The following is a 26,117-nucleotide window of genomic DNA, read 5'->3' on the forward strand; positions in this document are numbered from 1 at the left end:
TCTAGTTGCTGCAGGTTGTCCATAAGCAGGTCAATGGTAATTGTCTGTATGAAGCGTCTGTGATCATGTGTACTGGCCTTCAACGATTGCGGCCTATTCGGCAAGTTCCGGCTCTTTCCAAAAGACATTTTGTGCCCACGAATAGGCGCATTGATTAGAACGCACTTTCAGTTCGTTAATCTGAATATCGCCCCGCGTTCCCCGTCTAAGCAGCGCTTTGATGGAGACGATAACAGTTTGGTTGCAGCTTGCACGCCTTGCGCAGGTGGGCAGATGTGTGGGATATTAGGCGGAGCGTATCATGTCAGTCCTTCAAATGTTAGGGCGAGAGTATCGCTTCTAGCTTTTTTTATATAGAATACAAAATGACTAAACTGGATTTTTAGACTAGACTTGCGTTTCTAGAGCACAGACATCGGCCACTCTATGGCCGCCTGTCACCGTATCGGAGAACGTTCGGGTCCACGTTTAATCGAGCGAGGCCGTCCAGTGAACTTCAAGAACAGCTGGGTGCGTGTGTTCTATGACCCCTCGCGGATAAGCGACCAGACTCGTGACTTATCGCTCTGGGAAGTGGTCCAACAACGCCGTTGCCAGAGGAGCTCTGCTCTCGGTTGGCCACTCAGAGCCAGCTTTACTTTTGGACCCTGTCACCAAAGACGATATAACCTAGATATATGTATATATATATGTATATATATGTGTATATATATGTGTATATATATGTATATATGTATATATGTATATATGTATATATGTATATGTGTATATATATGTATATATGTATATATGTATATATGTATATATGTATATATGTATATATATATATATATATACGACGTCCATCCCAGCCTATGTATCCTCTCCTAGACGGTAAACTCCAGTTTATATAGGATGCCGTTTTCATGCGCGAGTATGTTTCTCACGTCTTGCCTTTCTTGTCAATCAATTCATTCTGTGCTAAAGAACCTAAAGGTGTAACAATTGGGTTGATCTGTACAATGTGGGATGAAGGTTGGCTCGCACCGCAACACTGGCTTATAACTGCCGGCTTCGGAATCCGATAAGCTTGCTGTACACAGTCCTATTAGCTTTCCAGGCATTATTCCCTCATCGCACACTACCTAGTTCTAACCACTGAATTCCAGTGTTCTCGAAAGCGTCGAACTAAAACACGTTCGCTTCTGTACAGTGGCTTTGTGGACGAGCTAACAGAAGGTTGCGGCCACAGGTTCGATACGAGGCCGCTCTTTGCTATCGCGGTGAGCTGGGGAAGCTGTAAAGTATGCCTAAGATTTCTGCCTGCCGCAGGCAATCAACAGACAAATATCTTTGGTGTTGTAAATCAGCTGAAAAAGTTCTACTGGGGTTGTTCCAGACTGAAATTATGTGCAGACAATTCATTTCGTGCTCGAAGTTATATACTTTCGAGCATAACACCGCTTGCATTAGTGACGCTTCTTATTTTTTCAGGAAAGGTGGTTTTTGATTCTGCAGCTTGGTGGCATAGCATTGTAGACAGCTATGCTCTCGAGTCATGGGCGTACAATGATGCGTACAACTAAAGAATAGATAGCTTCTGCTGGGGATGGCATACCGCAAACGCATAGCACAGAGCTCTCCTGCGCAGCTGTGTGGCCAGCGCGTACGCTCCGACCTGGCAGACTGCCAGTCGATGGCGGAGCGTCCAACTGGCAGCACGCCGGCTTGATGTTGCAATCTCACCTTGGGTGATATAGTTGCTCTTATTAATGCGACGGCGTTTAGTGGAAAAGCCGGCATGTCGCGGGTCATGTGAATCAGGATGACACGGAAGTGAGGGGTCATTGTGACACGTGAGACTAAAGTAAATCAATTGCAGTGCGAATAAAACTGGCGCAATTAATAGGGATAGAGCCTGTGACGCTTGCGTCGCGAGTGAGACACGCTATCCTAAACTAGCGCTGCTGTCCAAACGAAAGGTCGAATGGAACCACCTACAAAATAAATTGCATCTGCTTAAATCAACTATAAAATAATGGAACGACTGCCACTGCAATAAAAAAATCTATTTCTGCGAAGTTATACATTCAGTTTTAGGACGTCATTCTGCGCGTCATTCTGTTATAGTGTTCATATTCTGCCTATACCAAATGATTCACCCAAGCGTGTGCTTGCAGTTGATACCCCGCACTCTTATAATCTAATGCGCTATATAGTGTTTTAAACTGCGCACAGATCTGAACGCACCAAATTATCTGCACAGAAGTGTGTCGACCCTGTTTTTGGAGGGATTGCAATACCTCCTTGTGAAGTCTCCAAGGACAGAGGAGCATTTTCAGTGTATAGTCACAACAGTTACAACTGACCGTCATCTGTTCCTGGTATTATAGCCGTATTAGAATATTTTTTATTTTATTATCCTGAGATTTGTATCCGTAGTGCTAGCAAATGAGATTGCGCATAAAAGAAAAAAAAACGCCGTACAGCGAAGCAGCTGGGGACGACAGAGCAGCTCCGAAAGCACATTTTAGCCGCAATTAAGATATTCTACCGGCGTTGCACTAAATGTTGACTAAGCGGTAAATGTTAACTGGTAGCTCAGTGGTTAGGGCCCTCGACTACTGAACCGGAAGACCCGGGTTCGATCATGGCCGCGGCGGCCGCATTTCGATGGGGGTGAAGCGTCAGACGCCTGTGTACTGTGCGATGTCAGTGAATGTTGAAGTACCCAAGGTGGTCGATGTTATCCAGGGCTCTCCACTACAGCATCCCTCACAGAAGCATAGAGCAAATCAACTGTCGCGTCGTCGTAGGTGTGGCGTGGAAGTTACCATCCTCAACGAAAACTCTGTACGCGAAAACATTTTTGTTTATTCCCGCCGCTGTAACCATACCCTGTTCCTGCGCTCTTTATAAATCTGAGCACAGGTGTTCAGGCCATTTCTTTGAAGCAACATGTGCAACTTGCTAATGATAGTTGCTGGTCGTGAACGTTCTTAACCAAAACTCGCAACGATGTTAGTTGAAATCTTTAGACTTCTTATAATATAACCCACGCTGTTTCCTTCAACTATTCGTGACATTAAAACCACCATACGAACAAAACTTGGTAGAAAATTGAAACTAGCCTTCAAATATGCCATGAAAAGTCACAGGGAAGGGAAGACTGCAGCTCCTTCAGAAGATTCTCGAGATAAATTAATTCCGAAAATATCCCAGATCGTCGACCGGTGCATCGTCAAACTGTTGCTGTTAATTTCTAACATGCATGACGTACATCCGAAATATGTCAGAGAAAGAAAAATTGCTTTATTATGAACGCATCAAGAAATAAACTCGCTGCGAAGCTCACGGAGTCACCTTTTGCACCAATTAACTTATTGAGTTCAAAGTTATCCTACTCTGCTCAGTGTAGTAAATAAATGAATCGTCGTGAATATTTTCTCCGTCCAGTCGGGACATTGACGGAAACTACCGTCCAGTCAAATGTTGTAGAAGCGGAATTAACGGCGTTGTTTCAACGCTCGCGGAAGCGCACGCTTTTCAAGAGTAAAGGATGTCCTCTAAAGTTAAACAAAACAGAGCCAGCGGCGTTTCCAGTGAGCTCCGATAAGGATATACACACACTCATGTCCTTGCGTTCGACTGTATACCACTGCGGCCACGTTGCGGAGTTCTGACCCACTGTACAGCCACGCGGACAAACAAGAGACAAGACAGTGGAATGCCCACAAACCAAACACTAATGCAGCCCTTTTGTATCTTTTTTAGTCCGTTTGTCCGTTTGTTTACATCGTGCTGTGCTCTATACCTAGCGGCCTACGCCAGCGGACACCACATGCAAGATTACAATTGAGTGATAAAATAACCCATCATTAACGGAAAGACGCCGCGCGAAAGCAGTAGAAAGCAGCTACGAGCGTCGGCGAAGTACCGTGCGCATAAACCCTTAAGTTATCATCCATGCGTTTGAGCAGGTAGCTTATTCTAACAATATACCAACACAAGGTTGCCCGTGTTCCTGCGTTCTTCGACGATTATGTTATGATACTACTGTACTGACCCGTGTTTTAAATTCCACCACGAGTTATGCTGGAAATCTCGATGGCTGTGGTGGAACGGGGATGAGAGCGCTGGAGAGATGGTGGAGACGGTGAGAACTCATGGTGGCGAAGATTGGGACAAAGCTGGCCTGGTTTGATGCATGATGGGCATAGTTCTGGCGGCTATAACTCGTGATAGTGATGACAAGAAACAGCTGGTATGCTCAGATAATGAGTGACACTAGCCAGAAGCATAGATTTTTTTTTTTTTTGAAGTAAGCAAGAGCATTGAGCGCATTATAGATTGAAAAACTGGTTCAGTGTATAAGATACGTTTCTGACCCTGTGTTTCACGCCCGATAGCCTAAGCTGCTTGTATGCCACAAAATCCAACACAACAAAATACGCATTTGGCGTACTGAATAATTACTATCTACGTGAGTACGTACTCTAATTGCAGTTTAATGTGCGCACCAATCATCTCTCTAGCATAAACGGTAGACTGCGAAGTCCCGGATGATGCCTACGGCAGCGATGTGCACATTTCGGCGTCGTGACCCCCGTACCAGTCACAATTACGAATCCCTACGTGCTTGAATCGCGCCCTTTCAAATTGTGTACACTTTCTAATATTGTTACGTGGCAAGGTTAGTGCACGAAGGTTAGTCCAGGATGACGCAGTGCACAAAGCACAGAATCACAGCAGCGTTAACCTTCTTCTAGCGTTGAACGTTGCTGCCACTTTGTCGTCTTCTGTGTCACTCCTTCTGATCGTTGTCTTCTTTTACGTCCAGCGATGCAGGGCATATATGTCACAATATAATTGTGTACGGAATAGCAGATAAGGTAATTGCTGGAATCTGATGCACCAGGACAGATAAAAATTGAGTGTTATCGACAGCGCGATATCTCGTCTGCGGCGCGAAAGCTACTGGACAATACATTATATTCATGAATGCAGAGAATGACTGCATCGCTTAAGGAGATCGTACTCCAGATGTGTTTCAAAGCTATCGCCTCGCTGCCTATCAGTCTTCCGACTCAGAAGATGAAGGTACGTCTGGTAGTATGTCAGGGTTATGAGTGATTACGGAAAGCGCTTTAATGCAGAGAGGTCGTTTGGTATTTTTCTTGACGACACATAATGCCGTGCGGATGTTAATTTTACGCGGACAGCTTTGTCTTTTGCTGAAGAAAACGATAGGGAAACAGCTGATGTCCCTGCGCTGCCTACACCCGGTCGCATTAGCATACGCGATCGAGGCTGAATAAAAGCCTACTTTGATGAGTGTGATCACCATGAGTACATCTCCGAGTTCGCCATATGCAACGCGTGTGGTTGTAACTGGTGTCTCAAAAAAGTTATTCAGCTTTAAAGCTGCTGTTTTTATGCTCTAATACCTTTCACTTGCTAGAAATGCGTGAGGTGCATCGAGTATACATGGTTAAGCACCTTTACAGAGTGTACAGACCATGCTGATATGCCGTCTATATCGTTCCGTACTCCTTCAGGGATAGCAGTCAAACACGAAGCGTCGAAGGATCGGTGACACATCGACTGCCTTAATTCGCTGAGATCTACAACGAAAACAAATGTGAACAGTACTGACGTGAGCCGACTTGTCAGTATGTTACAGAACAAACTATGTTTTATTTATACTATACTGAGTCCATATATTGAAAGCCCAGGCAGGAGTCGTCACAATGCACAGAGTAATATTTTTCTTTGATGAGAAAAAGAAACAATGTATATAGCACAATGTCCAATGGAGATAGTAACCATCACAACGAACGATTGGCACCACAGAACAGCTTTTGTAGAGATCTTTATATATAATATATTTAGTGTTGAGGGCATGGCTATCTTGCCTTTTTTTTTTTGCTTGTAAATCTGCATATTTTAAGAAAATATGTAAACTCGTTGCGTATTTTGAAATGCTGTTTAGTTTGCTGCGCTTAGCATCATTCAGGCGCCCTGTACAAACGCTTTCACAGCCGTACTTTTCTACCTGAAGCAGTGTGCCACGCGCGGAAAAGCCCTCGTTGTCTCTCAACCTCGCACAGAAGCCCTGGAAGCACTCGCGAGCTCGTGACGTCCTCCCAAAACAATGGACTTCTGCCTATCGCCTCTCGATTACAGCCTTCGTCTCACTATCGTCCTCTGCCTCCTCCGCCCCCCTTACTCGCAAGGATAAGGCCCTGTCCTCCCGCTCTATTTCTGTTTCGCTCTTTTTTCCCACACTCGGCCCACTCTCTCCCCATTCCACGGACGCTGACTTCACCTAAAAGGCCGAGACGTTCAGAACCAAAGCTCCAGACAAAGAGCGACAGGCAGCGAGAGCAGATTCTGCCTCCGGAGAAGAGAACTCTGCAAGAGAAAGAGAGGGCGCGCTTGTTTAGGACGAGATCGTACTCTCTTCAAAGAGCTACTCAAGCTTGCACATTCTGCATTTCAGCAAGCTTTAGTGTCAAGATTTCAAGCTCGTCACTTGGTCCCAGAACTATATTGAAGTGTGATAAGCTCCTCGCTTGTGAGGTAGCAGCCCGAAGATAGGTCACACCGACCTCGGCTGGTATTGCCTTTCTTCTCGAAAATTCTGAGGCGAACTGAGCGAAACTGTCGAAGATGCCTCTCGCTGCAGCTGTATGCCTGTGCGACGCTTCGGTAGCGGCACCGCAACGACCCAAGGGTATCCTCAAGGCGCCGCGGCTTTCCTCGAGCGATCTCAGCGATGACAGCGCAAGCCTCAGTCTCAGCGATGCTAGCATCTCGTCCAGAAGCGACAGCGATGGGAGTTTTTCCTCCAAGGATCACTCGGTCGGCGTCACACTGAATGACCGGCAGGTAGGGAGACGCTGTGTTTTAGAGGAAGATTGTGGGAGGGAAATGTCGATGTTCAACGGGACATTATTATGCACTTCGAACATGCCGTGCTCATGTGGAAAACTCGGAACTAGAACGTCAAGAACCATTTGTCCATACTTTTTACTGATCGCGTAATCCTGTCGCTGTCTGCAAGAATGGCACAACCCCCCCCCCCCCCCCGTTTCCACCCCACCCACCCATTAATCGGTAATGAGGCTCATAAATGAAGTGCTTCTTTGTGCACGTGTTTGACGCAGTTCCCAGTTTATCGTCGATTCAGGCGAACAGCTCATTTCAGGCATGGGAGTTTTTTTTTACTTCATGCATTTAGAGCGTTGCTGTTGTAAAAAAAAAAAAAAAAAAAAAAAAAAAATCTCAGATGGCGCTTTCTGAAGGCTTGCTCCACGGCGCTCGGTATTCTGCATGCAGCGCCGCAAATGAAGTCCCTATATTCAGTCTCTTTTTCCGGTTCATGCAAGATACCACAGTTGCCTGACCACTCTCAATGCCCGCTAGCAATAGCCTGGAAACTCTGGTATTGCTCTTAGAGGCATTCCAGCTGGTTTTGCCGGGCCTTAGAGGCGCCATATGCGAAGCCAGTGGCATCCGCGGGTTCTGAACCGTCCCTTGTTCTCCCCTTGACGGCCACTGACTCAAGCTTACACGTGTCTGGTTCACCCGATACGGAAGTCTTGCCGGATCGAGTTGAACCACGTGCCCTTTTATTCGATATCGGTGTGGAGCGCGCCGTCTTCCGGTAGTGGTCTCGTGTAGCCGCCAGCCGTTCGAGGCCAGCCTTTGACTCATTGCCAGTTCGCTGAATGATTCTATCAGCACAGTCTCCGACTTACGCGATACCATAAGAGCCCGTTCTCATAAAAGAAAACGTTGCCGTCGGCTTTGTCGCTGTCGATGTTGATGTTGTCCGCGTTGAGCGAAAAATAACGAGCATGCTTCTGTTGAGTGGCAGTTGACATGGTGGCACACTGATTGGTCTGCAGGTTGTGTGACATCGCGAGGGCATATGTGGTGGCCGCATTAGTAGAAGCTGCTTTCGGACAGCTTTTGATACGGGAATCTAACCCGCTGGGACCCTCACAGATTTCATGTCAGACATGCTAATCCTAGACCAAGCAGGTACATTCGTACGTGTCGGTTGAAGCGGGGCTTTACTTCTGTTTGTTGGTCATACATGTAATGTGGTAGCTTATGACTGCATGCTAATGAGTACGTGAGATAGCAGACTCACAATTCAAGAGAGCAGTTATTAAGCCAATAGCAAAAGGCATGTACGCCAACGATTCGCCGTAACAGAAGTCATTCATTCTATCGCGCCTTAACCTTAAAGGTGAAACTGAAATGTTCCCCCATATATTTTGTCTTTTCTGCTATGCATCTGGTACTTTCTTTTATGCGCCGCTTCGAATACTCTTGTACACCTACTTCACTTTCTTGACTCATCTATACGTCAAGGCCGAATAGTATGTAGCCAGATTACGTGCGCACATTCCGCCGGATGAATTCTACTATAATTTCTCTGTACTATACAATTAGCTTTACTACCTCTGCGACGCAGTCTTTCTGCAGCAGGGAAGCAGATTACAATTAAGCTATAGCATGAAATCTGAAATAATCCAAACTTGAAGTGATAATTGAAAAGCGCCTTTTTAGTCGGTGGTGAACATCTTAGCTTAGACTAGACAGCTTTCGCTGGCAGCTGTACTTTACAAATTATAAAAGAAATTGACGAATTGAGATGCGACAGTTTACATCTGGGAATGCTCGTACTTTCCTCAAATAAACGAAATTATTTTTACAATCTTGAGCTGTGGTAAAGCTTCGAAACCTGGTGGCAAACGCTGGTGTAGCGCGCAATTCGCTTGCGTTAGAGCTGTGGACAACGCAAGCGCGAGGATTATTTTACATGCAAGCCCTAGTGCCCTGCATTTCAACATCCGCATATTCCGCCATTCACATTTCTCGCTTCTACGACAGCGCAACGCAATGTCATATGTTCACTGGAATTGAACGTTCCCTCAGTGCGCGAAAAGTGAAGCGCGATCGCTTAACGTAATTTGAATCCACATGCTAAAGACAGTTTGTTTTTTTGTGTTGAGCACACACCTGTCAGTGTGTATTCCTCGTTCCTTATTTCTTATTATTACAAATATATGTTAACAACTCTCGTGAAATGCAAAAATATTTGAAGCCAGAACACAATAGGCCAAGGTTCATTCCAAATATACAAAGCTTGATGGACTGATCAAATGAAACGACTAGTTAGTCTGAAAAAAGAGGCCGCCTGTGATGCCTGTTACCAATGGTTCTATAGACGTGCATTGTACGGCAGCGTTAAGTAGGTAATTCCGCTAATTAACATCAACGTCAACAAGTATATGCTGATATGACCGGAAAGCACGCCGTTATCACTTATAAATGTGAATTCCCGTTCCCTAACAATCGCATGTTTTAAAAAAAAAAGCGGGTTGCGGAAACTCACTGTCCCGTTTCCCACCGTCATGATAGAGGGAACAAACCACGCCCGCGAGCACTGTTCATAGCTCTCATTTCGGAGGTTTATTCCATCATCCATCTTTCAGTGTGAAAAGACTATGCGTCGCAACATGGAAGAGAGGATGAATTAAAAGCACGTGGTTTCTGTCCTTCGTCCTTACTCCAGCCATGTGTTGCGTCTCAGGAGATTAAAAATTACAGTTCTCTAAATGTCGACGTAGTCTCCTTGCCTCGCGTCTTTCAGCGCAACCTGTACTGTACTTGGCTAGAGCTTAAAATTCAATCTTCTTAACTATACAAAATTCAAAAATGTATACAAGAGGAGACTAGAATTCAGGAGTGCTGCGTTCTGCACTGTGGTCGGGCTGCCTGTGGGCTCGTATTTTACTTTTTGTTTCTTCCTGATACGGTTTGTAGTGATGCGTTGCTGACTTCTGTTCGCTTTGCGTGCTTTCTTGTCATTTTTTCAGACCTTTTTGGACGTGAACGTGAGGAACCCAATCATCCACCACGTTAAGGGAGATACTCACACTTCTTACGACATTTCCATTGAGGTAAGCAAAATAGAACAAAGCTGGCATTCTCTTACAAGTAGTAACCTTTGCAAGAGTTAAATGTCGTAAATTTACCCCAAAACAATTTCGCTAACCGTCTCTCTCATGCAAGTCTAGCTTTCCGACGCACCTTTTAATTGTAAAACAAAATTACAGATATAACGTACTGTCAGGCACATGTTGGTTTGAATGGTCTGAGCTGAACTCCTATGCGTAAGCAAAAAATTGCTATTAAGTATTTCCTCCGCTCATGACGAGTAATTGAGGCTGTCTGGGTATCAGTGGGTATCAATGGGGTGAGATTTGAAATAATTGCGAGGAAACTGAAATATTGTATAGAAATACGTTGCAAATTTTTGCTTCTGAAATTTGTGCTACGCCCACGACGAATGATTAAAGGTTATACAGAAAGCCAATGAGGTGCTTTTTTTTTTTCGTTTAATAGTTTAATAGCAATAACTGCAAGCCTTCTATTGGGAGGAACTGGGGATATATTGGTCATTATGATGCGGTTATACAAGATGTGAAAAAAAAAATTTGAATTCTGAACTTTCCCTGAATTTGTCCAAAATATCTATGTACGGGTATTTGGCTTTCTTACGGCGCAGTCAATTGGGTCGCGACAGGAACTCCGAAGTCCCAGTGGGATTAGCCTCCTTGACACGCGTTCGTTTTCAGCCGATTTTCTTTTCATTGCGGCTTATTTTGGAATCTGCCATGTTCGTTGCAGACTAACAGCAGCAGCTTCACAATGCCCCGGTCGACGGTTCGAAGGAGGTTTTCGGAATTCATTTCCCTCAAGAATCTTCTCAAGGAGCTGCAACCTTCCCTGTGAGTTTCCGTGGCATCCCTAAAGGCTATAATAATTCCACTGCGTTACAGAACTGAGGAATTACTTCAGCCAAATTCAGCACTAATTGTTCAAAATTATTTGTCATTCGTGGGAGCATACTTTTAGGGCGAGCTTTTTTCCACTAAACATCGTTCAGCCTCTCATGCCACAGCTCCCTTACATCGCCAAATGCGATTGCTTTGTTCCGATCTGACAAATATTTGGTTACATGTCTTCGAAACATTCGTTTCTTTTATCGGCGCATTCCTCAAGCAATAAAGTATGGCTAAAGCAAGCAGACAATGCAGGAGAACTACCCTTTCTAATCGCACAGAGAATTTGCGGGAACACGGGCTACGTGATCCAGCGCGGCAATGAGACTTTTGCCGCACTTCTTACGTGGTTACCAAAGCCGGTCTTTTGTCGAATTCGGCAATCTTATCGTTTACGAAAACACAATCAACTCGATATAATAAGCGGCACTGCATGGTGCAAGCTACTAGCGGGGAAAAAAAGGTCAGCAAATCTTTGATTACTCTTTGTCTTTCGTATCGCGCCCACAAAGGTCATTTAGCCAAGGCCCTGACTCGAGAAGGGCGGCTGACGACTTGGCCCATGCGTACGCACCGAGTAACTATCGATCACCGCTGCGAAAAGCGGAAGGCACCGTGTGCCTTGCGTCAGAACCGGGTGACGTCAAACAGCGGCGATAACTCTGCGCTTTAGTCAGCTCGATCGCTGTTGTTGATATTGCGTCAAGGCGCCGCCCCTAGCACGTGTTCGAGCGAAAGTCAATACGCAGCAAACGCACTGGCGCGTGCGGAAAACGTCTTGCGCGGAAGCGGATGGGAGAGGGGACAAGGCAAAAAACGGGGCTGTTCTGCGGACACACGAGTTTTTCGTACAGCAATGGATGACCCTGCCTTTTACTTGAAACACAAGTTCACAACAGACCGCACTTTTGATACCGTCTGAATGGCTACACGGCAATGTTTGAAACTGGATTTTCTGCAGCTCTATAACCACCTAATCTGCTTTATAACGCGTTATAGAGTGGGCGAACATAATGGGTGCCGTCGCTGCCTTTTTTTGAAATAATTCGCCAGCTATCGACAATCTTATATTGTATTTCAGAAACACATTGTAGCCATAAAATTCATATCGTGTTTAAGTTCTCCGTCGAAAATCTCGCTCGTAAAAGCCGTAAAAATGCACTGGCATCGTGTCTTTACCTCATTATGAAGCTTGAACCATACCATGTTACAGACAGCACCATGAGTTTACGATCACTTTGAAATTTAACGTGGAAACCAAACTCGTTGTAAATGCCTAGCTAAAGACAAGATGAACTGCTTTCAAATATGCCAGGTGAAATAAATTTAGCACTACATATGTCCGCAATATGTGATAGTTTTATATAAACCGATATATCGATTTTTTCTTCCGAACAGGACTCCACCTCGCCTTCCCTCGAAGACACTGCTGAAGAGATTCGATGACAAATTCATAGAAGAGCGGCGCTCAGGCCTGGAGACGTTCTTGCGAAAGTAAGTTTTTTTAACTACTAATTTATTTCATCCAGTGGTCACCTTACTACCAAATAAATGTAATGTTTGCTACCACAGACTGCTTGAAGCGTTTACCCCCACCTTTTCCTTATTATGCTGAACCTACTTGAAGTCAGGAAGGCTGAATTGAAAATGTTACCACGGCTCCTTATTTTTTCACTTTCTTTGTATTATCAGCTGTTCTTTTCTTTTCAACAACACAATATTGAAGAACTCAGATAATGTTGACCCTGGTAACATTCTGTTCACCGCATTTGTCTGTGCACCGGATGTTGGATGATTGCAAAATATAAATCTCCCTTCCTCAATTTTGCATCTCTTTCGCACAGCGTACTGACGGAGCCACTCTACCTCTCCAACAAGAGCTTGCACCTCTTCATCCAGACCAGCCTGACTATGAAGGAGATCGAAGGCGTCGTTAAAGGAACCGAGGGCACCTACATCCCGGAATCTAAACCGCCCATTGTGCTCGCTTTGCATGACGAGGTCTTTGACGAGGTTGGGTAGGTGGCCCAGGACTCCCCTGTCCTTTAAACATAATTCGGTCCACTGCATGAGTGTCCTTTTATCTATATCTGACAGGCCCGTGCGAAGAGCTTAACTTTTGGGTCTCCGGTTAGCAGTGCGCGGAAAGTCTATACGTGTAGAAGATCGAAGGAGAGTTTTATGGTCCTGGTGTTTTTGTCTTCCTCCCACTCCCCTTCCGAGTACAAAGATGCCTACAGCATCCCGATCTCGGAACGTCATCACGAGCAATAAGCGTTGTCGTCAGTTGGGAGTTTGCAGGCCCCGAATTTTTTCAGAGGCAATTTTTCTCCAATGTATAGCTGCCACAACCTAATGTTTGAAATTCAGCATAGCCATCAACAGCATTCACTACAAATTATCTCAGTATGCATTCATAACGGCACTGATAATATCATTCCCCTTCGAAAAACTAGTTCAGTGCAAAAATGGTTTGCAACCAAGGCCACAGTTTTTCGTGCCGCATTTTGAGTACCGTGGTAACGACGTTGAAGCTCATGAAAGCTAAGCGGTCAAGTACTTACGCCTTGCTGTGCATATGACCTGAGCAATAAAGTTTGTTCGGTTTACCCCGCCATGTTGCTGTCTTGACGGTATGCATGTATCATTCCAGCTTTTGAAATTGTTAAATAAGAAAACCATGATAATCTACGCTTTTTTAATCTTTATTTCTGCACAAGTCAGCTAAAGACGACAAAAAAAAAAAAAAAAAAACTGAGGAAAGTTCTTCCAGAAACATTTAATCCATCACGATGTTTGCCTGCTGGTTGTCTTAGAGGTACTGTTCATGTCTATAGTGTTCCGTACACTTCCATGGCATGTTTTAAATTGTCATTTTATAGCAGACACTATATTTCTCGGGCAATTCTTTAAACATTTCTCATCCTCGGAACTGATGTTCTGCGAATGCGACCGATCTTCATGGACGCATTGAAATGTTCACTGACCTCAAAATCTGCTGTGAAAATGAGTGCGCTCAAGTCTAATTTGACAGCTAAACGCTTGGCTTTGTAGTGAACGGGCGTGATGCAAGTGACCCTCCTTCGGCATAACCTGTTTCTTGTTCTAACAGCTATAGACCGTGGAGACGACAGCCGACTACTTTTCTAACGACTTTTGTCTCTTCTTTTTCTTTTGCATACTAGTGACAGCGCGTACGAGTCGGCAGCCGAGGATTCTTCCACTTCTGCCCACGGAAACTCCACGGCCACACCGCGGGGCATCCTACGCAATACGAGCAGTGTCAACGTGATGCACACGTTCAAGTGCTGCCGCGGAGACGGCCATTGTCACCTGCGTATCGGCTCCAGCATCTGCGTCTGCACACCCACACTGTTGCCGCCATATTGGGAGGGCAACAGCGGCATGCTTCAGAGCCTGTCCTGTCCCCTTCCCGCCACCAGCACTCCCATCCCAACCGCCGATGGCAACGGCATGACGGCTCACATGAACGACAGCTGCCGCAGCGAAGGGGGAAGCCCATACCTCCAGGTCAAGACCTCCAGGCTGCGGACCAGCGCCAGCGATTCGTGCCTGGTGACCATGGGCGGCATGAAGAAGCACGTGTCCTTCTCGAGTGCCGTCGAAATAATGGACCGAGTGCCAGATGAATGTCATGGCTGCCATAGCGTGGCGCTGTCCACCGCGGCCCGTGTCCTCGGTGCCAACGCGTCTTCATTTTCGTCCTGCTCTTCGTCAGGTTCCGAAAATTCGGCCTGCTCCTGAAACGAGGACCAGCACGCACGTTGCGCGGATTTGTTCGCATTATCACACGGGCCTAGGCCGCGTTTGCAAACACGCGGGCCAATCGGAGGCGCTGAGTACGCGTGACGGGATGGTTCCGCCTGAAACTCTACTTTTGTCGAATGAAACGTCACTTTACTGAAAATCTTGTGCGTATAGAAGTAGACACGACACACTATAGGTGCCAGGGCTAAAAGCTGTTAGTGATGGCACAGGTGAGATGATTTTTGCCTGACGTCTGAGCTTAATAGCTAGGGACTGCATAAGCTGTTCCTGTATCCAAAGATCTCGTACGGACTGAAAAAGGTGCTTAGTTTTCAGCCATTGCTTCCCTTCACGGGAAGTGGCACCCCGCATTTGAGAAGCAGCCGATCAAGTCGTGTTCGGCATGTTCGCAAACGAAAGACCGACAGGCGGAACAAAGTCCCTATGCGCGTGCTTGGCGCCCGCAACTGGCGCCTGTGTTCGTAAACGCGACGTAGATCTTGACCGCTCTGTTCGAGCAGGCGACGTGCGTTGCATGCACTGTCCTTATGGCTCCCTCTGCCAACCTTTTTCATCGTGACTGACTGTCTTGCTTTGGATGACTGCCTTGTTTTGTCGCGAAGGAGAACTGCTTAGCGGTCACTAGTGTGCGGCTAGATCTTGCATTAACCATACGCATGAGACTGTTATCGAGACCGCTGTGTTCCACGTGTTGTTGATGAAACTTCCAAGCTATTGCCGCTGCTCAAGACGAACTTTGCATACATGCGGTTTCACAAGCACTTGACATACTCTTGGGAGACAGTTCACTGTACACCAGTGGCAACTACTTGACTATTGTGAAGCGCCGTACGCACACTGCATGATGACTACTGCCAGGCATCGCAGTTATTTAATTTCATTCCATGTTTTCATTAGAAGTAAATCAGCACTGCATGCTTTGAACATGGACGCAGAGGATAGTCTGCTGATGTGTTGCATCACACTTTGACACTCCACACTTTCAGGGAGTATATCGCGCGCAACATTGCTTCTGTTAGCAGACCCATGCTCTGAATGAAGAGCAAGCTACTACTGTCATTGTTCCTAGACGGAGGCTTTGAGCTCTATACGTGTATTGTGATTTCTCTACAGTTGTGCGCTTACTATGACTTAGCGGTAAGTTAATTGCACGCGTGTGTTTAGCCAATGAATACTCATATTGACTCCTCGTACAGTGAGGTACTTGCAAGAATATTTACTCTCATCGAGCGTTTTACTCTAACGAGCGCGTTATTTTGGCGATTTCTAGATTATTCCACCGTTCTTAAACAAGTCCAGGTTTACAGGTTCCCTTTTTTAACCGGCATAGCCCAATTTTTAGATCACTGAACACTTATTGTCATCGTTCTGCTGTGACAATGCTGTGTTCGTCCGTTTTTTTTTTATGACGAATGCACATATTCGGATGGGGAGTTTATAGTTTTGCTTGATGGCCCTATACTTTATTGTAGGTTCGTGACTATCCGTGAAGATTTAAATTGTACGTATAGCTGTTTATTGAAAGGAAATGTATCTGACATTTTCCTTGTACATTCACTGGTTGGCGTACTGAATACGCTGTTGTATTTATTCGCGTCGACATGTGCAAATAAATCCCGCCGTGGAACCACAGTCCTTATCATTACTCTTGTTTCGAGATGTCGAGTATTCTTGACATGAAGACGGTCCCCAGTCACTGCATCTTCGCAGGCGATAGCGGCTACGAAGTACCAGGGAGTGCTGGCATCGCGCTGCAGAAGCGACGCAAGCTGTAGACATTTTACTAGATGTGTTATACAGATCGGTCAGAATGTCATTTAAGCTGCTATGAGTCTGCACGTCCGTAGGCTGCACATAGGGGAGAAGGCTGACCGTGACTCTCTGCTAAAGGGAGTAGAGGGATGTTTAGCCGCTCATTACGTGTGACAGTGCAAAGCCTCGCTACACGCCCTATAACTATCCCCACTTTTGTGTGCACTAAACTTAAAAAGAACAAAATGCGATCAATAGGATTCATGCGACAGTAATGTATTTGCATTAATTTTATGTCATACGCAGCACAGCAGCAACCAACGCAACCACAAACAAGGAGATAAGGGACTTGTCCGACAGGCACCATATGGCATTTCGACTTTCTATTTCCCTCTCCGGAAACAAGATAAATGGAGCGATTAAACTATTTTAGAAGTGGGGAGTGGGCGGTGGTGAATTGGTAGCGAAAAGCAGATTTTATTGATTTCACACATTGTTTCAATTACATTTTCTAAATATGTTGCGCCCTCCCCTCCTTTCCCGACTCTTTTCTTCTCTCGACGCGCCCCTGAACAGAGGAATGGCAAATCGTGAGAAAAAAAATTGTAGAGCACTGCAGAACCTGCACTGGAGTAAGGAGACAGCCTGAGCGTTGCTGCTGCTGTTGCGACACTGAAATCATTGTCATTTTTTCATTTGCTTTTCTATATTTATTACTATTGTTATTGATTCTTTTATTTTTATTTTCCTCTGAATGGGGCCCCAGACGTCATTACGCTAGACAAGGAGAATTATGGACAGGTTCGCCGGAAAAAGCAGTGGTTAGCGCGCTCTTTCGGAGTACGGCTGGATGGTGGTTCGAGTCCTGGCGTGGAAACGATTTTTTTATGCGAAAGCTTCACTACGCCATGTAAAGCCAAGATCACCGTGCCGGGCGCAGGCCCTAACTGCGCATGCGCCCAGTCTTTTTCTTCCCTTCTTCTGCAGTCTTTTTCCATGGCGTCTATCGAATCATCTTGCTTCCCGTTTTCTTCTTCCCTTTTGTCTTCTTCTTCTTGGAGTTTTTCGAATCTTCTTGCTCCATTTGACCTGCTTTTTCATCTGCAAATAAAAGCTTTACCACGTGCAACTATTAATAATGAAACTTTCGCTTACTCACTACGTTTTATCAAGCTAAACCATCAGAAATTTTTTCTTATCAGATAAGTTCATGAGAACACGCTGTAGTGACACGATCTGAGTACAGCCCCTTCTGACAAGCCCTGTACAAGTCACCATTCCCCGGTCCATAAAGCTCCCTCTCCATCTTCTTGGTGAAGGGGATTCGTTTTTTCATGACAGGGTCTGCTTAACTAGTGAGCATGATTAAAAGAAGTTACATTAGGCGGGCGCCGTCCTACCGTTCAGGTCTTCTCGCTTCACAAGCAGGAAGCAAGTGCAGCTAAATGTCGAAAAAGTGTCGAAAAAAAATACACGTGATTTCGTATCACAATTGTGACGTAACCGTTCTTTATGCAGCGATCAAGGTGACGTCATACAATTTCGCTTCCCAATAAGCATCCATCTGCTGGCCAAGTTTGAGGCTGGTTTGCGACAGAGATTCGAACCTGAAGCATATATACATCCAATAGCATGTCGTTAGTTATAAGAGTAGGTGTGCTCCGAGAAGTGAAACAGGTGATGTGCCTTTCCTCTCCCCGGAAAGCCTAACAGAAAACATTTAACACCCTAACTCTGTCATTATCTGCCTAAAGTGTCATTCCAAACAACCGACGCGTACTCCAAGAGCGGCAAGCATATGGACAGGTACAGTTTTAAGAACGGAAGTGGAGTACGGAACTCTCTCGAAAGTTTGCAAACGAATCCGAGTGTGCGCACAGCCCGCTGAGCAATGCGTTTAGTATGAGAGAAGTTGAAGGTAAGGTCAAAAAGTACACCAAGGTCATTAATTTCATCACCTCTGTCCAACAGCACAGAATTCACAGAATAATGGTAGAGAAAGCTGTGTGTTTTACGAGTAAATGAGACAACACTAGTTTTCTAGTTTTGGAAGAATTGAGGGTAAGTCGATTCCTCGCACACCAATAAGAAAAAGCAGATATGTCCGATTGCAACAACAAGCAATCTTGAAAAGAATGTATTACCTTGAATATTTTTTATATCATCAGCATAAAGAAGAAACGAGGAGGTCTTGATTGGCGAGGAAACATCATTATTAAAAACGGAGAAGAGAAGCGGGCCTAATACAGAACCTTGAAGAACTCCACTGGTTGCAGGGTAAACGAAGGAGGTCTGTCCATTGACACTGACAAAGCAGGAGCGATCAAGGAGATACTTACGTAGGAGGGCTACGAGTGAGACTTCGACGCCAGGGAGTGGAAGCTACTCAAGAAGTTGTGAGTGAGTAACAACGTCGAAAGCTTGCTCATATCACAGTACACAGTGTCAACCTGACCTCTCTGAAGGACTGCTGCAGAGACATACGTCATAAACGTGACTAGGTTGGTAGAAGTAGAGCGACCCGATATGAAGTCATGTTGATTCGGTACTATGGTATGTTTGAGATGGAAGGAAAGTACGTTGTGCAAAGCAAATTCGAAAAGTTTAGAGGTTGCACATAGAATAGAAATCAGACGATAATTGCAAACATCAGATTTGTTTCCTGACTTCAAGACAGGAATCACTCATGCCATTTTCCACACGCGAGGAAAGGCAGCATTTTTAAACAGTTAATAAATATGGCAGTCAATACTGCTACAAAAATACAACTGAAGGCTTTTATTATGGCGGCTGGAATGCCATCAGGTCCAGGAGACAAAGATTGTCTCAGACGCTTAAGACTATCAGTTATCAACTCCTCGTCAAAGAGAACGGAATTAGATGGTGCACCAGATGGGAGGCAAACGGAATCACAATGCGGATGTTTGTAAACGGAGGAAAAATGTTGAGCAGAACTGTCGACAACATCCCGAATTTCCGACCCCTGAGAGTCAACTAAGCTGATACTCAAATCTGATTTAATGGATAATACCGAGAAATGTGGCGCAACAAACACAAACACATGCGAAGAGACACAACACACGCGCACACTACCAACTGTAATATGGATCTGACCACACATTTCCTCTTCACCACTCCTCTTCTTGTACACCCAAGTACATCTTCTCATCATCCTCTTCTTTGCCAAGGAGATAGTAGCACTTTCTTCCCCGCAGAACAAAAACATTATCCAAGCATGACAGTCACCAATTCTACACTCACGTACATCTCCACACACCTCTGCTTTGCCCAGCAACTAATGCCACATTCGTCCCAGTATACCACAACCATCATCCAAGCTGGATAGTCATAAAGTCCACCACATAGTCACATAGTCACACGCTAACAACCAACCACCACACATATGCAGTAAGACATGTCCATCCAAACCACATCACTTGTGAAGTCCCTATGTAATGAAAAAACTGTAACCTGCTCAACATGTCTACGAAGCACCGAAGTACATGAGAATGAGAAGTACAAAAAAAAAAAAAGCCACAAGGAGTATGCAGAGGTATGTACCGACGCATATCATCAAGAAATATTTCAGTGAAGCGACTGACCTGTCCGTCGCTTCATTAATGTCATTTAAAAGGGACCAGTCGATGGAAGAGAGGAAATTGAAAAGACCGACATAATCACCACATGCATATGCGAAACGGGGCGAATTCCTCACCCGATCTGAATGAGTAGAAGGTGAGGCAGAGACAGCATAGTAACTAGAAGTGGAGGGTGAAATTTGTCACAGCGAGTCAGCGGTATATCTGAACTCGAGACTGGAACACTTTCAAAATTCGATAGACAGATGTCAAGAATATTACCACAGCAGTAATAATAATAATAATAATAATAATAATAATAATAATAATAATAATAATAATAATAATAATAATAATAATAATAATAATAATAATATTAATAATAATAATAATAATAATAATAATAATAATAATAATAATAATAATAATAATAATAATAATAATAATAATAATAATAATTTAGTTTTCCTTTAATACAAGGAAAGGAAAGCAGCAGCCGCTAAAAAGCTGCTTCGAAAAGCAGCTTGACGGGTGGCTGCCCCTGTATATGACAGCATTTCACAGCAAAGAAGTAATTCAGGGGTACGCACGTTATAATACAAATATCGTAGACAATGCTTACAAACATTGTTCTTGCGTCGGTTGGGATGCAGACCGATTTATCATATTCGAATGCGAAAAAAATGCTTCGAATATCGTCGTTGGCAAGGCTGGCTGCAGAGTTCCGCCGTCTTGCTGCAGCCGAAGTGTGTAGGAACAACGTTGAAAATCATGCATACAGCTCCCCTGACGTGCTTTGTAAGGTTTACATAAAAGAAAAGCTTACGACAGATGTTGAATGGGCCTTAGCCAGCCTTGCTAAGAACAAAGCTAGCGGAATTGATGGCATTCCAGCTGAGTTGCTTCAAAACCTCAACTATGACGCTGTTAACATTCTGCATACATTATGTCAGAAGATTTGGACAACCCCGCAGTGGCCACAGGATTGGAGGAGGTCAGTTTACATCCCCATTCCAAAGAAAGGCAGTGCCAAAGATTGTTCCAACTACCGCACTATCGCGCTTATTTCGCATGCTAGAAAGGTGATGTTGAAAATCCTCCAAGGTAGGCTGCAGCAGTATGTGGATCGGGAGCTTCCGAACGTGCAAGCTGGGTTTCGCAAGGGCAGAGGAACTAGAGACCAAATTGCTAACCTTCGCTGGATCATGGAAAAAGCAAGAGAGTTCCAGAAATCCATCTGCTTCTGCTTTATTGATTATGCGAAAGCGTTTGACTGCGTAGATCACAGCAGATTGTGGCAAGCTCTCCAAGAGATGGGAGTTCCAATTCACCTCATCTGTCTCCTCAGGAACCTGTATGAAGGGCAAGAGGCCACAGTCAGAACTGGGCATGGTCTTACTGATTGGTTTCCGATCGAGAAAGGAGTGAGGCAAGGCTGCATACTGTCGCCCTGCCTATTTAACCTATATGCAGAGTGCATCATGAGGACGGCCGGTCTGGACGAGTTTTCAGCTGGAGTGAAGATTGCTGGAAAACGTATCAACAACCTTAGATATGTGGATGACACCACTTTAATGGCAGAAAGTGAAGTGGAACTCAAGAGACTTCTGATGCGCGTACAAGAAGAGAGTGAGAAGTTTGGGCTTAAACTGAACATTAAAAAGACAAAGATCATGGCGTCTTGCCCTATCAAGTCCTGGAGCATCAATGGACAAGAAGTGGAAGCTGTGACAGAATTTCTGTTCTTGGGCTCCAAGATTACCTCGGAAGGAGACTGCAGCCATGAAATTAGGAGACGCCTGCTTCTGGGAAAGAGAGCAATGGTTAGCCTTGACCGCCCAGTAAAGAGCAGAGACATTAGTCTGCCAACCAAGGTCCGTATAACTCGTGCTATGGTCTTTCCAGTTGTGATGTATGGATGCGAGAGTTGGACTGTGAAAAAGGCTGACCGCCGAAGAATTGACGCGTTTGAATTGTGGTGCTGGCGAAGACTCTTGAGAGTTCCTTGGACTGCCAGAAGATCAAATCAGTCGATATTGTCGACCATAAACCCTGGCTGCTCATTGGAGGGTCAAATTTTAAAGTTAAAGCTCAGCTACTTTGGTCATCTGATGAGAAGAGAGGAGTCGCTGGAGAAAGATTTGATGTTGGGAAAGGTTGAGGGTCGCCGGAGAAGGGGTAGGCAGCGAACGCGATGGTTAGATGGCATCCTCGAGGCACTGCAGATGAAGTTATGTGATGTTAGGAAGATAGTGAGAGACCGGAAAGCGTGGCGTGACATGGTCCATAGAGTCACGAAGAGTCGGACACGACTGAACGACTGAACTGATGCTGTAGCAGCTTCTTTTGCGGCCGGTAGCCACTGCTCGTCTATATACAGCGTCGTTGCGAAGGCTGTCTACTGCGATATGCCTGATGCCGGTGGCCTCCGCTCCTTGCTCGAATTCGACGCACCCCGCATAGCAAGATGTTTTAGCGCGAGGATTTCGCAATGAAAGTTAACTCGTTGGAGGTCGGCAAGCAGGCGCAGCTTTCATGTCATCCACAGTTGCTCGGACCATCATCCAGCGACGAGGAAGCGAGAATGTGCGCCGGTCGTGGCAGGGAGCAGAAGCGGAAACAAGGGACGCGGCGTACGCGCTTCCGGCTAAATCCCCCGATGTTGGCGGAGCAAGTATCGTTGCTCCACAGAGCGATCCGGGATCCAAACCTGATCCCAATCTGCCATTGGAACAGACAGCTCTCGCTCCCATTCTACCACTGGACTACAACTGCCCAAATGGAGTAGAAAAACTTGATCCGGATCTGCCGTTGGAATTCAACATCTGATCTGGCCTTCACGGCGCCTGCGACGCATGCGCGAACGTACTGACTGAATGGTTTTGAAATCATAGAAGGAAGACCTGCCGCCCGGCTTCAAAAAATGTAACGCAACGGCCTGTCCTCAGTTCTCCCGTTACTCGTGTTGCAGAGTTCAAGTTGCGCGACGTCACCGTCACCAGTAGCGGGAGTGGCAGGCATCTACGCCCTCTCAAACTTTTAATGGCCTCAAGTGTTGCATCGCTAAATGTAACGTATATAATGCGTCTCTCGTCTACACCGCTTGCTAATTCGTGCTGTAATTTAACGCACGAAGTGGTACTTAAAAGTGCCTGTTTTCATATAGCATGCTACTTGTCTGATTCACTCAGAAATAACCTAAAATCCGCATCGTCTGCTGCGATCTAAACCAAACAAGTAGTAAACCAAATCATCGCAATGATTCTTGCGGAGCATCTACCGTAAAATAACTTACCAAAGTAAATTCGCAGGCACTTCCAGTTTTAGACCAATCCTTTACCCAAATGAAGCAAAATGGATGGCAACCGCTATTGCACATGCTGCTTGAATTGTCTCTTTGTCGCAGCAAAGGATGATGATTTTTAGTTAATTCTGGCCGATTCAAGCAAACCTCCCCTCCTAATTTGTTATTATAGTAAAGGGGCCATTTGTTACTACGTTGTGCGTTAAATGTCTGTACGAACAAGGAACCTACAAAGCTGAGAGAAGCATTCTACGTGTTGCTGTTAGAGACGCAACACTTGATATTGTTAAAAAATTGAACGAGTGTACACTCTCGTGAAAGATTGCTTTACTTACTTTCAAGAATATTATCACTGCCCCGCAATGCAAGGACGATGTACATATTATTTACATTGCATACATGTTATATTTATGCTGTTTAAATGTTTGTAGAAGCGTTATTCTTACGTTTATTTGTAACACTACTAAGCGTTCGAAAAAAAAAAAAAGAAGTGCAGTAAGAACATCGAAATAACGTTAGACCAAAACAATTAGCATTACTGTTCGGTGCTGTCTGGGAGGCAGCCGCCAGCGCGTATGCTGGGCATTGCACGAAATTAAAGACTCCTTTCTTTTTATAAGCGCGCCAGCCTCACAAGTGTTCCCGTTGTGTAGGGTGCGGACACACTCGCTTGATCGAGGATATGGAGGGACCAGCGCGGGCTCGTTCACAACCACATTCTTGCTTTACGGAAATTCTTACAAGTAAATTATTCACATTATTATCGCTCGCTCGCATCTTTATGCCGCTCGGAATAAAAATAATTCAGCCCCCCCCCCCCCCCCCCCCCCAAAAAAAAAAAAAGAAATAGGTAACACAGTTCAGAGAAAATTGTTTTCCGCGATATTTCGCTGACAGCATGGGTGGCCAACACATCTGTAACGCGCGGCGGAAGCCGGTTCCCGTTCCCACCTTTTCACCATTCCGTTTTCTGGTCGTCCGTGACATTGAATGCTGAAAGAGCATACGTGCAACTTTCGCGGAAATGTCAAAGTAATGCTGGTTAACCAGATATCCGCCAACTGCGAGTTTACACACCTGGAGCTAGGTAACACTCTGCAAGGAACGAGGGTCACCGAGGGCGACACACTCTACAATACAGCACGACTGATACAAGCAGCGCATGCACTCACGTTCAAGTGGATACCGTGACCTCAAGCTCTCGTAGCAAGCCAGGAAGAGGGCCTGATAAGCCATATAGTGGTGTACTTGAAATATGAATCTTTCTTTATTATATATTGCAGCTGTGCACGCACCTCTTAAAGGAAGACATCTAAACGCACGGTCCAAATAAATGACAGGCACCGCCGGCTATATGTAGTGGCAAAGTCTGTTATTTGAAAAACGTTGTTACTACACGAACAATAAGAAAAATTCTTAGACGAAATATCCGAGATATGTTGCTAATGTTGCTATTTTTGTTATTAGAACGTTATATGATAATAGTTGGAATGTAATTTTTCCTACTTATGATTCTAACTATAAAATAATATTTATATTGCATCACTATAATAATGTTTAGTTTGTACGTTAATATAAATCACACTATATAACATATGATTATTTGTCGAACATAAACATTATCAGTAACATATGTAAAGGTTAAGGAATTTTTATATAGGAGAGTCGATGTGTTCGTTATATATGTTTAACACACAAAAAAAAACGCGTTCCGTTGTTCCCTCCTGTGCTGGTGTTATTTTTTTTTTTTTGCTGCCTTTAAATAGTCATATGCGGGTAATGCTAAAGCAACTTAAGCAGCAATTTTATAACATTATTGTAATCTTCAGTACTGCTTATACAATGCCGATGTTCACTTTTGCGTTTTACGTCACAAAGACAATTTCGTGTCTCAACTATATAGGAAGGAACCCAACAGCATCAGCCCAATCAGTTCAATCCATTTATGCCCCCTATACGGCGTTCCCGTGCTCCAAAGTCCCAGCAGCGCCCCCTTCGGCAAGCCGCCAATTTTTCCTTAGGCTTTTAAAGTATATATCCCACGCCAACCATGCGATGAAAAATGAAGTTCGAAAGAAGTCCAAAAGATGGAGACGTGGGCCCTCAAAAACGCCCTTGACAGCGAGGACCTGACGTCACGAGCGGTATACAAGTGGAATTCCAAGATAACCCTCATTGTACGGCACGCGTCCTTCTCGAGGTTCTCTCTCCAAAACCGCGTCTACCGAGAAGATGCCAGTATCCAGGCGCGATAGTGCATTGAGAACTTGTCATCCGACTGTGTACTGTGAACATGTGAGAGGGGAGAGGGAGGAGACCTGATAATGCCCTGAAAATTAAACATCTCCTTGAGATCTTCAATTAGCTTCATAATATAACAGCGGCGAAATTCGCTAATTAGTGCTAGATCTAGTAAATATACCTAAATATACTTCCGTGGTTTAGTTTACGGGGTCTAAAGTCCCAAGGTGACTCAGGCTATGAGAGACGCCGTAGAGAAGGGTTCCGGAAAATTATGCCACCTGTGGTTCTTATATTTCCTGACTGCTCACGTCAAATTTGATTGTGGGCCCTAAAGGTTTCTACCTGGTAGCCACCGCGGCACTCGTTCTCGTTTCCGAAGGGCCATGTGTCCACGGTGCTGATATTTCAACAGCCCAAGTAGCCCCAAATATTAGTGCATTGACATAGCACAGCACGCGGGCGTTTTGCTTTTTGCCTCCATCGAAATCGGCCTCTGCGGCCGGGATTCGATTCCGCATCCTTGGGCACATCAGTCGAGCGCCCTAACCACTGCTGCACCACCACAGTGTGACATAAAGGGAAACTACACCGGTTTTAGATTTCTAT

The 26,117-nt window shown here is 45.0% G+C and overlaps 1 protein-coding gene across 4 annotated transcripts in view; it reads left to right on the forward strand.

Annotated features, from left to right (window-relative positions):
* The window catches only part of LOC146185912 (uncharacterized), a 74,273-nt gene extending 57,983 nt beyond the window's left edge, over positions 1-16,290 (forward strand). For 2 of the 4 annotated variants that reach the window (XM_084606842.1, XM_084606841.1), the window contains exons 2-6: positions 9,876-9,959; positions 10,690-10,790; positions 12,243-12,338; positions 12,689-12,862; positions 14,030-16,289. In XM_084606842.1, coding sequence (XP_084462968.1) covers positions 9,876-9,959; positions 10,690-10,790; positions 12,243-12,338; positions 12,689-12,862; positions 14,030-14,609 — 1,035 coding nt within the window. In that variant the 3' untranslated portion in view covers positions 14,610-16,289. Of the gene's footprint in view, positions 1-6,648; positions 6,871-9,875; positions 9,960-10,689; positions 10,791-12,242; positions 12,339-12,688; positions 12,863-14,029 lie in introns of those variants that run through there. The other 2 variants (XM_084606840.1, XM_084606843.1) reach the window with 2 other exon arrangements.
* Positions 16,291-26,117: the final 9,827 nt, after the last annotated feature.

The sequence above is a fragment of the Amblyomma maculatum genome, chromosome 6 (assembly GCF_055883805.1).
Source record: "Amblyomma maculatum isolate TAMU_Amacu chromosome 6, ASM5588380v1, whole genome shotgun sequence".
Taxonomy (NCBI): Eukaryota; Metazoa; Arthropoda; class Arachnida; order Ixodida; family Ixodidae; genus Amblyomma; species Amblyomma maculatum.